We start from the raw sequence: 18,373 nt of genomic DNA, 5'->3' as shown, positions 1-18,373 counted from the left end.
GCCCTCTGATTCTGTTTGTCTTTAAATTAACCATAGAAGCTCCACTGTAACCTCAAATCTCTGGCTGTTCTGTAGTTTTGTGATTTCCCAAACATCTGCTGGGGACTTTGAAACCACCCCATTCATTTTCTTACAAGCTAAGCTGCAATTTAAGTCGGGTCTCGGAAGATGAAAGCCTAGGAAGCCTCCACAGAGAGCAGAACACTTTCCAAATCAGTTCTCAGCCTGTGGAGCTGGAAACAGCTGGGCTGTTCTCCCCTTTGGGCTGAGAGGGCTTGTTGTTTCCAGCTCCCTGACAGACATCTGAGGAACCCCTATTTCTCTTCTTTTTTTAACTACACCTACTTCCTGAGGCAAAGGGCAACAGCTCCTATCCATACATCTGGAAAACCTGGAAAGAAACCTGGAATTTGTAAGGTTGTTGGATTTTTTTCAGTAAACTATTTGAGGTCTGTGTGTATTACAGAAATGGGAATAAATTCCCCACAAAAGCAGGAGAACTAGAATCTGTCCTTCTTCTTCTTTGTAGATGTCATAGTTCTTGCTAAATCATAAGGCCTTCTACTCAATTTTAATTCTGGCATGGGAAAAAAATGTATAAAAATTAATACCAGTAAAGCAGAAAGCTTTAGGTTCAAAGTATTTCTGAACATGTTTAGGGAACCGGTTGATGCCAAAATTAATTGTATTAATAATTAAATTTTCCATAGAGATATGCCAGCAAGTCTAGCATAAACTCTCAGAAAATAGATACCTCAGATTAAAGAATCAACCTTCATCTTGGGTGGAGGGATCCCAGACTGAATCAGCTTTCTCTGTGATTTGGAGACTTTCACAAAGTGTGTGACACAGTCACCAGATTTTATAAGGCAGCTATCAGTCTCTTGTAACAAACTCCTTGGAAAGAGGGCTTGTTTTTTAATGTGGAAAAAATGTAGAATGTAAAACCTCAAATATTTTCACCAGACAGAACTCGCATTCCTTGGCCAGCCCAGCTGGAAGTTATTGTCAAGGTCGCTGTTCGTCAAAGGACTCAAGCAGAAGGAAAAGCCTTATTCTGTTATTTTTGTAGCACCTGTACATGGAGCCCTGATCCATGCATGTGGCTCTTTGGTCTGACACATGACCCCTCGGGAACATACAAGTAAATAATATTTGATGGTAATCTCACAAATAGTCCCTTTACGGCCACAGCTAATATAGTGCACTTAAAATTAGGCATGTGCTCAATTATGAAGTTATTATTGAATCAGAGGCTTTGCGGGCTGAAAATATGATTAAGGAGTATTTCAGCTTGAGAAAAGCCCCTAGATTAAATGTTGAGGGATTTTTTCATATAAAGCTCAGACGTATCATATAATTTTAGAATATTATTTTCATCTTTAATAAGCTTGTCCAAGCTATAAAGTTGGAAATGTCTTCAAATGGTGTTTTTAAAAGAGTATACTTTGCAGATTTCAAAGAACAAGAGAAGTCTGCAGTCAGTGCATTAAGAAATCCAGATATTTTTTTCCAAGCATTTTGTTTTTTCTTAGTCTAAATCTTTTTAGGTTAAGATCCAATTAATACATTATTATTCAAATCAATCAGAGTATTAAATGAAACAATGTTGACTTAACCTTCCTGTAACTTTACGTTTCATGACAGTTATCCCAAAAATTAATTAGGTTTCTTGACAAAGCAAATTGGTGATATAAGTGGTGCTAGAAGTAACACTTTGAGTGGAAGCTACTCAAAAATCCTGTCAAGTGTTCCCATAATTAAGTGCCAAAAGTGTTACTGTAATTAAGTGCTGAAGTTGGCTGTGGAGTGAGCTGACCTTGCTATTGACACAGGAGCTGTGCCCACTGCCCTGCCTGAGCCTGGGTAGGCTTCCCTGCTCCTGGGGGGAATTTCAACCCAGCAGTGAAACTGAAATCAGGGCTGTGAAACCAGTGCATGGTACAGCTTGTTGAAGGCAGCTCTGCAGAGTTGCATGCCAAAGTAAGATCTGTGATGCAGCTGAGGGGCTGGGACAAGAGGAGCAAAGGGAATAGGAGGGACAGTGCAGATTGACTAACTTTTCTAGGTTGCCTGAGCTCTCAGTGGAGACACAGTGGCACTGCTAGAGGCTTTGGTTTGTGCTGTCTCTCCTCATGGACTGTGGTGAGAAGCCAGGCAGAGCAAACAGGAAATGTAAGGAGAGCCATGGGCACCTAAACCAGCATAATAGGAATATCTTCTACATCTTCACCAGCACTTGAGGTCACATCTGACCCCTTCCAGAAACAAATGTATTCTCTCTTTATAATCTTGATGCGCTAATTAACAATTAGGCCTCTAAAATGTGCAAACAAACTTTAATTTTATGAAGATTTCAGAAAGATGATCCAAAACCCTGATGAAAGCAGGTCTTTATAAACAAGCCCTCTCTTTGCCTGGAGGATACTATGTATTTCACATAAGAAGGTTATCTGTAAAATTGGTTCTGGTCCAAATTTAGATACACAGGCATTTGCTTAAGCTTAATGAGCACCATAATGTGCTTACAGGAAAGTGCATGTTTAAACACATTGTTGGAAGGAAAGAAAAGAATAGTGATGCAGAATCATGAGGCTCATCAGACTGAAAAAAAACCCAAGGGTGCAGTATAGTTGCTTCTCACCTGAAAGTATTCCCTGTTGTTCCCCACTGACTCTTATTATCCCAGTGGAAAAGTGACATGGCTGTGGAGGCAATTAGCCAGGGCTGAAAGCTGCTTTACCTTCTTACCCTCTTTTAGCAAAGTGCAAATGGAAACATAGCTCTGAAATAAGTTCTTTCTTCTTTTTCTATTCTAGACATTATTAGAATTTTTTACATTTTTTTCTGACTCTTTACACATATATGTAAGCTAAACATGCAACTGCTGGAGGGGAAATTCTTCTGGTTGTATATAGAATGTTGACTTTGCACTGAAAAAATCAGTTTCCTTTGGAAACAAAACATATTTGTCTGAGAACCCAAACTTTCCTATTACAAGTTTTCTTTTTTTTAACGAAAGTTAGCACTTTCTACAGAAAGCTAATATTTGTGAGGGCTTTTGCACTAAAAAAATCATTTCCTCATATATTTAGAAAACTACATGAGCACACTATTTTCTATCCGATTTGTTGCTGAGGCAAAGTAGGAATAATTAAGACAGTCAACACACATCTCAGTATTGTCACATGGATCTTTGGTAACTTCAATCTTTCAGGAACCAATATGTGGATATATGGTATCAGTAGTTCACTGCCCTTTCAGTAAAAGGACTTTGGATCATTAAATGCAGCTGGAAAGAAATAGTTTCAAATTTTCCTAAAAGGAGACAGTTGTTCACTGTGAGTCAAGCTTTGGTGCTCTTTCCTGTAGAATGATGCAGATTCCTAAGGTTTCCAGGATTTGAAGGAGACATTAAATAAATCCATGCTATTTAATTCTTCTGAATATTAGTAATGATGTATAAATTATGTCTGGTTCAAGAAGACCAAGCTACAAATGTTTGTAGGATGAGGAAGCACTCGTGGGAGTGATCATGCATGTTGGGATTGCTTTCCTCCTGGCATTCTTTGCCATCAGATGTTGGCACTAGCAGCAGTGAGAGGGGATGCTGCACCAGAAGGACTCTGACCCAGCACTTGTGCCATTAAGCACTCTGGTGTTCACTGCAGAGCTTTGTATGGCTGCAAACCGTGATGTGTGGAGCACCTCCTGAAGAGACCTCGCTTCTCACTGGTGTGTGTTAGAGCTGACACCACTCAATACTCACCAAAGCAGACTTTTCTCACTTGAGTTAGAAACATCTGATTATCTATTTGCAAGTCCTGCCTCCTGCAAACAATACATTGAGACTCAATTCAGTATTTCACAAAATCCAAGAGAGGACAGAAAATAACAGATTATGCACAGAAAGGAGAAAAAAATTTGGCAAACCAAATATTTTAGAAAATGAAGTTTTAAAATTTGAATATGGAAAAGGAAAATGTCAAAAAAAGGTTTTGCTAATCATAAGGTTTTGCTTCATAGGTAAATGCATCCCGCCAAGAAACCAAGCTGATGGAAGAATGTGACCAATTAATTGAAATAATCCAGCAAAGACGGCAAATAATTGGAACCAAAATCAAAGAAGGAAAGGTAAAAGCTTTTCTTCTTTAGATCACAAGTGGGTCAACACTGTTTCCTTTTGATTGCAGAATTTTTGACTGCAGATATTATTGGTAGAAATTCTTAAAAGTCCGTATGTTGTTCTTAGCTACTGACTGATACTTTCATGTAAAGAAGAATTAAATCCTTGAAGACTAGTACTCTAGACTTCAACTGTTTTTTTGGTATTTCTCTGACTCAGGTGATTAAGGATTTTAAGGATAAAACCAGCAATTTTGTCATGATCAGTAAATGGAAAATTATGTACACTTAATGTTTCTTTCACTCTGTTATGTGCCTGAAAGTACTTCCCCCAAAGTGGAATGGGGGAATACTTTCACAAAACGTCTCAGCACATAGAATCATGTCTCACAGTTGTTTTCTTTTGTTTTTTCTAGGTACTTTAACTTTTTATTCAAATACTGTCACATAAAAATTTGGTTCTAGTCATTGTCATTCCTGAGAATATGAAGTCTTAAATTATTTACAAAAAAAAATATTCAAAAGTGTGAAAGAAATTAAATTAGGTGTGCATTTCTATTCCCAAAGTTCCATGATTATTAGTAGCAAACACATTGAGCAGGAAAAATCTTTGGAACTCAAGTTTCAACATATTTTGCTAGCTAACTGTTAACTCAGAAATGCATTAGAGTTGAATTAATGTTTTTATTTTCTAGGTCCAAGGTGTTTACTGTTTAACTTCTAAATTAACTAAGTCAGATATTCATTCTTCTTATGTGGAAAAAGTTCCAGAAAGGAATAAAGTCAAGAGCAGCTTAAATGCTTAATGTGGATGTCAAGACATTCCAATTAACTTGAAATGAAAAGTCTGTAGGCAAGGGCTAACTTAAACACATGTGAAACCACAGGTCCTGTACACTGTGTGAAAAAATCTGAATTTCCTCATGTTGTTAACAAAACATAATTCCATTCAAATGAAATAAATGGCCTTCATTTTTGTTTCAACTCCTTTCCTCTATGCAGAAAGACCAGGTGTGCTACCAATGAAGTAGAAAACCTACCATTCATCTGGATTTGTGCAATATACACATTGCTTTTAAAAACTCTGTTGCTTGCAATAATGTGTTCTAATTTCCATTATCATGGAAGATTTGTAATACAATTGATTCCAAATTTATTTGAATAGAGCTATTATCAGAATCTGTCCCAATCCTTTGTCATATTTTGTTGAGCTGAAGGCTGTATCAGTGGAGGACCAGCCAATGTCTGGAATGCTTTGACTCTAATGTGATATATGTTGAAAGATTTCAAGGTCTCAAGAGACCCATGTGAAAAGCCCTAGGAAGTTCTGCCCAGTCTTCCTGTAATAGGGTCTATGGAAAAGTCTTTCTGGAAGGTAGAGCATGACAAATTTCTCTATAGGACTGTTGGTGTGCCTACAGAGCTGGAAACACATACCAAGCTCTAGCAGTGCCTGCAAGCCTGCAGCTTCAGTTACACACAAGTCTGAGCACACTGTGCAGCTCCACACTTCATCTCATCTATTACCCAAACCCTATAAAATCCCACACAACATGTAACAGGGAAGAAGCAAATATCAACTAGGTGAAATAATCCTAGGGCAGATGTCATTCCTACCATTACAGAAGTGGGTGGGGACTGAGATGAGACTCTTCCTTTTTCAGTTTATCATCTTCTTCTTGAAGATAAAGCAAAGAATCAATCAAGTGAAAAATAGTTCATATATAGACATCACAAGTCATGACATGCCTTTACTGCAAAAAACTCATAAGTTAACATTTACTTCACTGTTTATTAATTAATTAGTAAATAAAGAGATTAACTTCTTAACACTGCAGTGAATCTTTTCCTGGTTAGGCTGGTGTAGACTGAGTTGTAATCTCTGCAAATGCAGTTACAGGAAACACTGTGGCATTAGTTCATCCTAGAAGCTGATTAAATCGTTAGCATTACCAAAATCTGTGTATTCCCAGCATTTTCTTCTCTTTGCTATTTTTAAAGAGCTACAAATATCATGTGATACAAATCATTTGGCCAGTATATTTTTTTGAAAGTTTTTAAAAAATGTTTGTTTTCCTACTGGTTTCTGTTGTCAGCTGCACTAAGATAGCCTCATCACTGCTTAGGATGCGAATATATCTGAAAGTCAAATCAGCAACTTCATAGTCTGTGCCCTAATTCCTGAGATTGGGAATGCTATCTTGATTATAAATTTGGACATGTCTGCCAACTGACTTGGTTGTTAGTTCCCTCATTTTGCATGTAACTGGGCCTTAATGTGCCTTTCAAACTCCAGAGTTCTTTAATTTCCTTCCTATTTCTTACTGCTTTTCAAACTATGTGATAACAAAGGGAAGGACTCCCAGACCTTTCAGGAACTATTGAAGTTCCTGAAAGTTTTGTTAGCCAACATTGTCTTTAAATGGAGGACTGTGCCCTTCCCTAACCTTTTTGCTAATGATTACAGTCACATCTACTGTGTTTATCTCCAGCACATATGTTTGCAGTAATAATAATCAGCTCTCCAGCACTACTGTGCTTTTGTCCAGTTAAAAATATCCAACAAGAAAACACCCTATTTTACTTAATAATGCACATAATGAGGTCAGGTATGTATTGTTAACAGAATTGAACAGTCTTTTTCTGTTAACTTTTTTTTCAGTTTTTTTTCTTTTTATGAAACTCAATTAATACAAAAAAATTAGTTAGCCTATAAGTAGCCTTTAACACAGATCTCATAATTTCAGGGAAATGGTTATCTAAATAGACCTTAGTTATCATGTAAGCAGAAATTATCAGGAAATGACGTTCCTTCTGCTGGAAAATAGGCCAGCTGTGCTTGTTTTGGCTCTCCCCTGTTGTTTTCCATGTGGAAAATATTCAGGCAGAAAGGCTGTGCCTGTCCCTTATTAAAATGTTACATGGCTAGATGGAGTTCACCACAAAGCTTGTCACCAAAGCCATTCATCTTAACTCCTCCTTTGTCCAGCTTTACCTCCGAATTGCAAACCCAACCATGATTTGTGACCTTAGAGACATGACTGCTTTCCTGTGTTTCCACTCAAGGTGGTGAGGCTGAGGAAACTGGCTCAGCAGATTGCGAACTGCAAACAGTGCATTGAGCGCTCGACATCCCTCATCTCTCAGGCTGAGCAGTCACTGAAGGAGAACGATCACGCCCGCTTCCTGCAAACAGCTAAAAATATCACTGAAAGGTAAAGATGTTCCTCTCAATAAAAAGAAAAACCTCATTTGAAGGAAGATGGGTTGCCATAGTTGCTGTATTGTCTTGTCACATCAGAGATGTGGTCAAAGACAGGGGGCTAGTTGACATATTCCCCCAAAAAGCTACTTTGCGCTTTACCAAATTGGGAAGGACCTTACTGTGATGCTAAATCAAACACTCCTTTGAGAAAAGGAGCAGTCAAAAAAAGGGTGCAAATTAAGAGTTACAACAATAACAACATGCAAAATGGAAAGAGTTTGAAGGGTTAAAAAGCAGATGTTTGATGTTAAGCACACTTTAAAAATGGGTTTATGGCTGAAATCCTACTTCATGAAAAATTCTGAGATTGAGAAAGAAATCAGGCAGTCAGTGCATTCCTTAGAAGAAACTGGGAATGATATTAATGGATTCATATTCTTCACAAAATAGAAAGCTACAAGATAATGAAATTTGTAACTTTGTGAACCTGCACAATGAATCTTGAAAGGATGGAGATTCAACAGTACAGGCGCTTTGGAACTTACATCAGTTGTTGTATTTGGCCCCTGGGTGCAGGGAATTTCTACTCCTTTCAGGATCCTCTTCAGCATGCTAGATATACCAAGGATCTCAAAGATAAGGACTGTGCTATCAGAAAATTTGGTCTGGTTTTCAGTGCAATGCTGTGAATGCTGAAACATACCCACTGAGCTTCAGCAGGATTTTCTGATGAAAAAATATTCTGCTGGAATATCAGCTATTTAGCAATCAGATTTTTTTTGTTGTTGTTATTTTAAAAGTTTTGAGAAAGGAGAATATGAACAACAAAGAAAGACATCAAAAGTATGCTACTTTTATTTTTTTAAATAGCTTTTTCTTAATAGTATTTTTTTATTTCTGGGTTCACATTATATCTTCACATTTTCCAGCAAATTTGCATAAATCCAAAACATTAAATTCCCTGCTCCTATTACTGATTTTTTTTTTAAGTCTTTCCCTTACTCTGGTGTACTGCACCAATTGTCATCAAAGCTAATTAGGTTTTATAAATAAGCCAGCAACACTGGTTGCCCATTACACATTCAGAGAAATGAAAATCAATTGAAAAAGACACGGCCAGGTAAGACAGTGGGTTACATGTTGTCTCCCAGACTGTGGTTTATATTCTGTCACCAAGCAACATTGTGTCATCCCAGTTGAAGCCAGTAAAACTACAAGTATCAAAAGCTGAAAGTAGGGGTCTGCCCTTTTTTTCAGTATCCAGCAGAAGCAGCAGTAGTAGCACAAACTTGTGGAGACACAGGGCTTTCTAACAGCCTACCACAGCATATTCAGAGAAGCTCCATTTTGAACTTGTAAGCATGAACAATTGCATCATAAATACAATATTTTCACAGGAGAGACACTGGGAGAGCAGAAATGAGACAAGCTGACAAATGTGCCCAATCAAACTTAATTCTTTGCTATCACAGATTTCTGTCTGTAATTAAATGGCTGTAACACCCTGAAAATCAGAGAATCATTCCAAACAGTGAATAAAGCCAAGGGAAAAAGAGATACCAAGTGCTTGCAGACAAAATTGCAAATGGAAAAAGAGGTTAAGTAGAATAAATAAATTATTCCTCACAAGTAGCTCTCTTAGTTCTCCTGTGGTGAGCAACATTTTATTTGCTTTTAGACTGCTCATGTACCAGTCTCACCAGGGCTCTGAGCTCCAGCAGCTAAAGAAGTCTCCTGAAATCATGCTCATTGCATTTCTTCATCCACACATTTCAAAGTAATTGCAGTAAAATATTTTCTGTTGTAAGCACAACAGGTAACTGCACAAGCAAACTCATTACATTCACTCTGATGATTAAGTTGTGCATTATTTACAGTGGGTGAAATGCATTTTTTCCTAGAAAAACCCTTTCCAATCAAGTACAGTGTCAGTGTTTACAGTGTCAACAGTAGGCAGAATTACAATGCAAAATTCGATCCTCTGAACCTAATATGGTGATGTAAAATTTTGAATTGTTGATCTCACCAAAAACTGACTGTAACACATTAAATACAGAGCACTTTTTGCATATCCCCTAACACAGTCCAAAAAGAAGGCCTGCTGATATAAAATTAAAAAATAAATCTGTCCTAGGATCTACTTTAAACTAAGTTCCACACCCACAGCTGCAAGAGAAACAATGCTGATAACTGTATAACAAGAATATTGACCAGGAAACCTCCTCAGCTCAGCTTTTGGAAATTATGCTGAAGACAATGAGGTGTACAGCCCTGGTTTTTACTTTGCTTATTGTATTTTCCTAAAATACTGCACAAAAAATATATGAAAAAATAGTCTTTAATAAGCATTCATATTGGAGTAATTTCAGTCCAGTCTAGAGAAAAATAATAATATGTGAAAATTTTAAATTAAAGCAATCAAATATTTTGATCAGATGTGTCATAAATGACAGATAACAGACATAGATTGAAAGCATAGTTGTCTGTCCATCTCCAAACCAAAACATTTGCCCAATTTCTGTTTTATAGCATAAGGTTTAGTAATCTCTCTCCTTGAACCAGTCCAATTTTCTGTAAACACATCCAGTATCCAGCTCTCCAGGAATATGCATTTGGAGAAACCAGCCTGAATGGTCTGGAAAATGCTTCCTGATGGCATTTTTCTTGTGAGAGTTCATCTCTTTATATTAATACATCTGGACAGAGAAAATGTGAATGTAGGTGAGAAAATTTTCCATTTTGGAGGAAATTTAAGTATGTGCACAGGCTTTGTAGGGCTTTTTAAAATAAACCATGCTGACATATATTTGTTTCATCTCCCTCCTGTGCCTTTTGAAGTTAACAGCAGTGTGCTGTGGTGAACAGCTGAGGGGCTGTGGGGACTGCACCAAGCCCTTGGGACAGCAGTGCCAAGGCATGCCTGGAGCAGGAAACTGCTTGGGAAAGCAAGGATTGGGAGAGATGCAACATCTATCAAGATTCCTTAAACACAGCTAATTATAGAGCTCTTTCTTCTTTGGTTCGATGACTGATTAAACAAAAGAATTCAAGGGATATATTTGTTTGGCCAATATTTTGTTAAAATCTTATCTGGTACTGCATGATAGGCCTAAACTCAGTTAAAAAAATTTTATTTGAGATCTTGCTGTCAAAAATAAAAGTGGCAAGAGAAGTTCATAACTTAAGCCATATAAATAAAATATGTATATAAGCTTTTATCAAGCTTTTTGAGAAGTTATAACAACCATATTGATCAAGTCCACCTTGTCATTGTGTCTTGAGTACTAAAAGACATTTTTCTTTTCATTACAGGGTTTCCATGGCAACTGCATCCTCCCAGGTTCTAATTCCTGAAATTAATCTCAATGATACTTTTGATACTTTCGCACTTGATTTTACCAGGGAGAAGAAATTGTTGGAATGCCTTGATTACCTTACAGGTACTTTTTTTTTTCTTGAGGTGCTACTATTACACATTCCTCATAAAATAGTAGTGATAGGATTTTCTTCAGTTCTCCCTGTGGTTGTAACTTTGGCTGATTGCCAGGTGCTCACCAAGCCACTCTCACTCCATCTCCTCAGTAAGGGGAGAAAATAAGATGAAAAGCTCTTGGGTTGAGATAAGGACAAGGAGATCACTCAAGAATTAGTGCTACAGGCAAAACAGACTCAGCTTGGGAAAGATTAATGTAATTTATTGCAAATTAATTGTAAAAGTAGGACACTGAGGAATAAAAATAAATCTAAAAACTTTTCCCCACTCCATCCTTGGACTCAACTTCACTCCCAGCTCCTCTACCTGCTCTCCACCAAGTGGTGCGTAGGGAAGAGGAATGAAGGCTGTGGTCAGTTCATCACACATCATCTCTGCCACTCCTTCCTGGTGCCCTTCCCCTACAGAAACCATGGGCTTTCTCCCACAGAATCCAGCTCTTCATTAACTGCTCCAACATGGGCCCTTCCAACAGGGGAATATTCTCCAACAACTGCTCCGCAGTGGGTCCTTTCTGTCAGATGAGTTCTTCAGGAGTGGACTGCTTGGAGTGAGTCCTCCATGGGCCACAATTCCTGTAAGAAACCTTTCTCCTGTGTGGTACTCTCTCTGCAGGCTGCAGCTTCTTCCAGGGCATATCAACCTGTTCCAGCATAGGTCCTCCACGGAGGAGATGTCCTCCAGGAGATGTCCTGAAGGTGGACATCTTCACCACAGTCTTCTGTGGGCTACAGGAAAACAGCCTTCATCACCATAGCCTTCACCACAGGCTGCAGGGGAATTTCTGCTCCAGCACCTCCTTCTTCACCAATCGTGACATCTGCAGGGCTGTTTCTATCACCTTTTCTCACTCGTCTCTGCCCCCACTGCTGCACAGCCTTTCTATCCCTTTCTTTAAAGTGCTATCACAGAGGCACTATCAGGAGCAGTGATGGGCTCAGCTTTGGACACTGGCAGGTGTATCTTAGAACTGTCTGTGCCTGCTACTGAGTCAGCTCCTGATCTTTCCTGACAGAGATAACCCTTGCAGCCTAAACACTTCCAAAACATTGCTACATAAACCAAATACACTCTCCCTCTTAATCTTGAATATAGCACCTCCAACAGCCCCAGAACACCCCAGGAAGCACTGAGTGCTTCAAACAACTGGGATATATTTCCCACCTCCTCTCCTTGCATTCATCACCACCAGAGTCTGAGGAAGTAAGTGTAAGAAATTATTAAAAGCCACTGCAGCACAGTGAAGTGAAAGAACAGCTGGAGCTCAGCCTGGAGCAGCCAGAGGAGGGAGAGCAGGGACTAAACCCTATTTCCCAGGAGATGGATGCTCCAGGTGTTACCCTCTCCCTTGGGGCTGCCTCCTTGCTGCAGCAGATTGCTGCCTGGCAGAGTTCCCATGAGCAATCAGAAGCTGTTCAAGCAATCAAGATCACAGGCTCAGCAGTGAAAGATGTTTTCTTATGTTGGTGACGCTGTGAATTTCCCCCATCACAGACCTGGAGGATCTGGCTGTGCCTGGAGCTGAGAGCCTGTGCTGTGCTCTGAGCCAGGCTGTGGGGTGGGCTCTCCGCACAGCAGAGCCACACCTCACCTAACAGACCTTTGGCCTGAGGAAGCCCACAGGATTAGACCCTTACTGAAAGCCTGAGTAATGTGTAGTCTCAGAATGTACAATGACTCCCAAAGAGAAACAAATTACTGTAATTTAAAGTGTTTTGATTTCAATGCCAGAATTAGAACAATTCATTCCAGCTCAATTGAAAACAGAAGAGATGTGGTAGGCTTTTATTTTGCAGGGTCTTTAGGCATCTGCAGTTAGCAGCATGAATTTGTAATAAAAGGCACAAAGCACTGTTAGAAAAGCATTGGAAAACACTTCCTGGGTCCATTTGCTTGTGCCAGTTTTCAGAGGAGATGCTTGTGTGAGTTCAGGAGAACGTGAGGGTGCAGTCTCCTCATTGCTAACCACTATCTTTTCCAAGCAGAGGGCAGGCTTCTGGATTTTCTTCTGAGAAAAGGCTGAGAAAGTTAAGGTTGTTCAGCCTGCAGATGAGAGGGATCCAAGGAGACCTCATTGTTGTCTTTCAGCACTTAAAACATTTTAGTAGTTGTTGAGAAAGGACATGGGGTAATGGATCTAAACAAAGGAGGGTAAGTTCAGACTACATACAAAGAAAAAAATCTTTAAAATTAAGGTGGTAAGATATTGGAACAGGTTGCCAGAGAGGCTGTATAGGTTCCATCCCTGGAAACCTTCAAGATCAAGTTGGACAGAACTCTGAGTAACCTGTCCCTGTTCACTGCCAGGAGATTGGGTCAGATGACCATTGAAGGTTCCTCTTGATTCTGTGATTCTATGAATAGTGAAGCACAAGACTGGGTGCATGCACAGGGCAGCAGCACTCTTGCCTTATGGCGCTGTGGGATTCTTGCCATATCTAAAAGAGAAATTATATCTGCAAGTAATTTCTTTATCACTGTGTGACAGATTAATACAATCAGTATCTATCACATATTCAAGTAAAAAAAACACAACAATATTGTGATAAGAGTAATTTCAGCTTCTTATACAGTACCAGTGAAATGTTATGTTGTCTGCCTCTCTCTAAATCGGCAGGAATTTTGCCATGATGTTCAGCCTTCACCCCAAATTTATAAAAATCCAAGAAAATAAAGGGTTGAAACAAAAAAACAGACTCATTCGCCCTAATCTAGCAATTGACCTCTAAAATAATCAATCTTGTCTTCCTTTATGGTCAAAGAAGAGAAATAACCATCTCATTTTGAGGTACATATATTGAGGCACTTGACTCCTTTCTGGAGCTACCTATTTCTCCCAGTTGTCTCCAAACAGGGGATAGATGTACTTATTCAAATGCATATAGCTGTGGTTTAGATCTGTGAAGTTATATGAGGTTAATTCTGTCTAGCAGTCTGTTCCTGCATCCTGCAGGTCTTCTCCCCTTTGCACATCCTAAGTCAATATTATCACCTTAATTGCTGTAAACTGCAGAAAACGAAGGTTATATCAGTACCAAAATGAAGAGCTGTCTTGCTGCAAAGATATTTTCTGTGATCTATCATGATGACTGTGTCATTTACACAGCTTCTTCTCTGCCTTTCTCATAACTCATCCACAGTCTTAAAAAATTGCTCACAATGCAGTCTGAGGAAACTTGCATACATTACTTGCAAGCATTTTAGCAGGTTTTTTCCTAACAAACCATTTTTATCCTTGCCCCTGATGCCCAGTGAAAAACAGTTCTAACTTCACGTTAATAAATATCATATGGCTGCAGTGGCAAAATGCAAAGCACATGTCCAAATTATCTGAGCATAAAATGCAACCTATGCAGACAGTTAAAATACATTTATGTAAATATATGTAAATAGGTATACATGAGATATAGGTATACATATATATACGTATATATACACACATACATATATATATAATCCCAAGAGTAAAATGCATTTGATTATTCTCTACTGTTGTCCAGAAACTCCAGAGAAAGCTTTATATTACTTCTTTCAGATTGGTGCATGGAATTTTCATAGATCATAAACTGAACACTGTGTGACAGAGTGAATTAGGATTCACTTTTATCACATTTCACAGTTAAGTGAAATGAAGAACATTTGTACATCCTAGACATAGATCTATGCTGTGAATTAAGTGAAGAAGCCTACCTTATGACTGTCATCTGTACTGCTTCTGAACAAAATGTCAAAACCTAAATTCCAGCTTCATTATCTCTGCTGTCAGTTGTTTTTGAAACAATTACCTTGGCTGTCTCCTGGAGACTTTTTTCTCCTTTGGTTCTTGCCAGTATAATATTTGTCAGATCTTCGTCATCCTCCATACCCCCAACCCTATCTTTCTTTCTTCCCAGGCTACTGCTTTACTGAAGAAATAAATTTAACTAGTTTGTACTTGTTATTTCTGTAGATGTCTGTCCAAAGCTTCTGTTATCCAAATAAAATCTCTGATATCTTTTTGAAAGTTACCAGCCAGACATTGAGATATCAAGCACAGTATATTAAAACAATACATTTAATCTTCATCTGACTGTTCTATTCTCTGTATATATAGCCTGATATCTTTTGAAGGCATTCTTATCTTAACAGTTGCTCAAACTCTTCATCTGGAAAGCATCTTTCTCTAGACATGCATCTAGCTAGATCCAGGCAATACATATGACTTGCAAATTCTCTGCAAAATATTACTGTCATTAGGACTTTTTTGTCTATTGTGAATCAAAAATGCTTGGTTTGTGTCCTAATACTTTATAATCAATTGCAGGAGCACCCATTCTTTGACCTTGCAATTTGCCCTACCTCAGAAATCCTATCTGAAACAATGATAAGTTTTTTCATCCATCACTTCACCTATGGCAGCACAAGGAAATATGTACTGCCTAGCATATGCCAGCAATTTTTTCACACAGAAACAACTTTGTTCTGGAACTCTTGACAACTTGTGTTACTGCTTAACTCTTTCAGCACTGAAAGATCAAAGAGCAATTCCAGACAACGCTCCTGTAATCTCATTCTGTTGATTTTGAGAGTCCTGGTCTGCCCAAAGACTAGGTGGAGATGGTTTGTATATATGACCAAGCCCTTGGTACTAACTCACACATGACAAGTTAATAATTCATAAAATTTGTATCTACATCTGATGTAACTGTGCCTTTCAAATTCCTCCATGCTGACTCAGCCCAGTGTCACCATACAAGATGGACTCAGTAATGAATATCTAAAAAAGAGGTACAAAGTAGCTTGTGCAAATCCTTTACAGTTACACCAGCAATAAAAATATTTCTAGCACCATTAATTCAAGCAGATTGCTTAGATCTTCTTTTAGGTCTTGATAGACAGTATCAAAATCTGTAAGGAATCTTTACAAAGTCAGTCACTGAATGACATCAGTGAGAGAGAAACTGAACAAACAAAATTAATGTGAGGTTATTTTAGTCCATCTCTGTGCCCTTGTGCTGAGAGGATTCACATAGAATCTCAACAGACAACCAGGAGGCACTGCATTAATGCTGGAACTCAACAGGGAGAAGAGGCAGTGTCCCTAAAGTGTCCTTCAGGTGTGCAGACCTTGTGAGCCTTCAGAGCAAAAGCCATGCAGATGACATGGAAAGGAAGGTGCCTTAAACTAAATGGGTTGAAAGAGAGTAGCTATGTTAATGAGATCACTTACTCCTGAGAGCAAATTTAAGAAACTGCATTTCTAATACTAGCGCCTTTCAGGCATTTTAGGTGTGGTTAATGACTTCTTAAGCGTGTTTACTCAGTTTTGAGCTAAAATGAAGTAAAACAGCCTTCAGCAATGATTTTTCTGTCTTGTGAGAGAGTGTTGATTCACAAAAGCTGGTAAACGAAAGTCTGAGTGTTACCATCCAGCTTTACACTGAGCAGTTACCACTCCCAAGTATGTGCTCTGCTCCTCAATGGAGAAGTGCAGTGTGCCTTCCACTGCTGTGCTGGAAGCATGCTGGGCTTCCCCTCTGGAGCAGTGCTGAAGCACACCCATGTCAGGAAGGGGAACCTGCTGGTGCAGCCTTGAGATCGCTGGAGTCTTTGAGGAGGTTTCCCATGGCACAGAGCTCCGTAACAGGACTGCTGCATTCAATAATTCACCAAATCACACACTACCAAATGCAACACTGAATGAAGCTAACTGGTTGAGGTCAATCTTTTTAATTGCATTACAAATTTACACTCTCTAAAGGAGAATGTGCCATGAATTTGGCAGTCATATCGCTGTATTATTTTGTCATAACAAAGCATCTGAATGTAGAGTTGCCTGCCTTTCTGTAGGAGAAGCAGGTGTATTTGTTTTATTCTGATTGGTTTATTAAATGAATGCTGCCAAAGAGCTGACTTCATGCAGTATAGTCTCAGGTGAGTGTGGGTTAATCACAAGAGCCAGGGAAAATATGCCTTTCTTAGGTAAAATCTCTTTCAGAGAGATTTCCAGCTGTAAGGCCAGGTGTGCACACGAAGAGCAAACTTAGGATGCCATTTTCAAAGAAATTGAAGATGCTTGGGTGTTATTGAAATGCAGTTTGCAATTAATTAAACTTTCAGTATTTTTTTTCCATAAATTAATATTTATTTTCTGTGTTGAAAATTGAGTACATTTCTCAAGTAAAATGTTTTGCTGTTAGGTGTGGTAGATGACAGAAGAAAATTTTAGTTGAACACCATCAGACAAATAAAAATTGATCTGCTTGTATAATTGTTCTTAACACTTGTTCCAGTTTTTGTTTGGCCTTTGAAGGACAGGCAAAATATTGAAATGAAGCCCCAGCTAAGAATAAAAAAAAAAAAAAAAATTAAAACCTCCAGTGATTGTTCCGCAGGATATATTTTTGGAACATAGCTGATATTACCACTAATCTTTTCAGAAAACTGTGGACCCTTTTTTCCCCCACATTTTAATTACATTCTTCTCACAGGTATCTGCTCTTAGTTGAGTTCATTTGTATTTCTTTTCATTAATATCCTTCTGTCCCAAGGGTTTCTCTGACAAGTTAAAAAAAAGCATTCGTAGGCTTCAGTGATTCAATATTTAGAGCATCACAAATCATGGTCATATCATGAAACACTTTTGAACTTTTCCTTTAGCCCCTTGTTTAAAAGAGGCTTCTTGAGAACCTGTCTGCACTCTAATCCTTGGGAACATACATCAGTAAGCCATGAGTTTTATGATCTATAAAAATTCTTGATGGAAAAAAAGAGATGTTTCATAAAAATATGATCTTGCAAAAGTGAAGGTGAAATTCCTTCAGAGGGACTTTTTTTGAGGCTATTATTTGTAGCTCTCAGAGTTTAAAGAGCTGATGGGAAAAAAAAAAAACCAAAACAAAACCACAAACATTCATAGTTGCCTTCCTTTTCCTTTAATGCAGACATAATTTGCTTGTTTCAGCTTGAGTGGCCTCCTTCTTCACTCTGTGACAGCTGGGAGAAACACTATTAAAACACAAAGATTTGTGATTTTTCTTTTCATGATGTGACTTGTAGGGAAGATGATTTGGAATGAAGCTCCCACTGAGACAAGCATGCAGGAAGACCCTGCAGAAAGATCCCTCAGGAAGAGAGACTCGTTTCTTTGTAATTTAGGTGTTTGGCTTTTTAAGATTGCAAACAGGAAAATTTAGACCCCAGTAATTTGCTTCAAGTTTCATTTATTTAAATAGGTCTTTAAAACAAACGTGTTCATATGGAATAAGACTGTATATCTTGCTACAGAAAGATTTTGCCTGTTGATTAGAAAAAAAGAGAGACAGAGGGTTCCTGGGTGACCATTTGCTTGTAATATTTATACAGTCATTATGTCATGATAAGAACTCTTTTTTTTAATGCTGAAAAATGTGAATTTTATAACCAGCAGAAATTATATGTATCTATGTTAGAAAGGATAGAAGGATAGCTAGGACATCAATAAAAATGGAGAGAGGAGAAAATTGAGCATGAAAGTATGAGTGTTGGGAGCTTCCCCAAAATTATATTTTTAAAATACCTGCTGCTAATGA

General features: G+C 38.3%; 1 protein-coding gene across 15 annotated transcripts in view; it reads left to right on the top strand.

Annotated features, from left to right (window-relative positions):
• Positions 1-18,373, top strand: part of MID1 (midline 1) — a 236,590-nt gene that overhangs the window by 202,038 nt on the left and 16,179 nt on the right. For all 15 annotated transcript variants that reach the window (XM_085584459.1, XM_085584413.1, XM_085584467.1 and 12 more), the window contains 3 exons: positions 4,027-4,134; positions 7,192-7,340; positions 10,643-10,770. In XM_085584459.1, the coding sequence (XP_085440585.1) occupies positions 4,027-4,134; positions 7,192-7,340; positions 10,643-10,770 (385 nt within the window). The remainder of the gene's footprint in view (positions 1-4,026; positions 4,135-7,191; positions 7,341-10,642; positions 10,771-18,373) is intronic.

The sequence above is a fragment of the Lonchura striata genome, chromosome 1 (assembly GCF_050655825.1).
Source record: "Lonchura striata isolate lonStrDom1 chromosome 1, ASM5065582v1, whole genome shotgun sequence".
Taxonomy (NCBI): Eukaryota; Metazoa; Chordata; class Aves; order Passeriformes; family Estrildidae; genus Lonchura; species Lonchura striata.
Note: the sequence above shows the minus strand (reverse complement) of the source record. Positions and strands in the feature narration are given on the sequence as shown.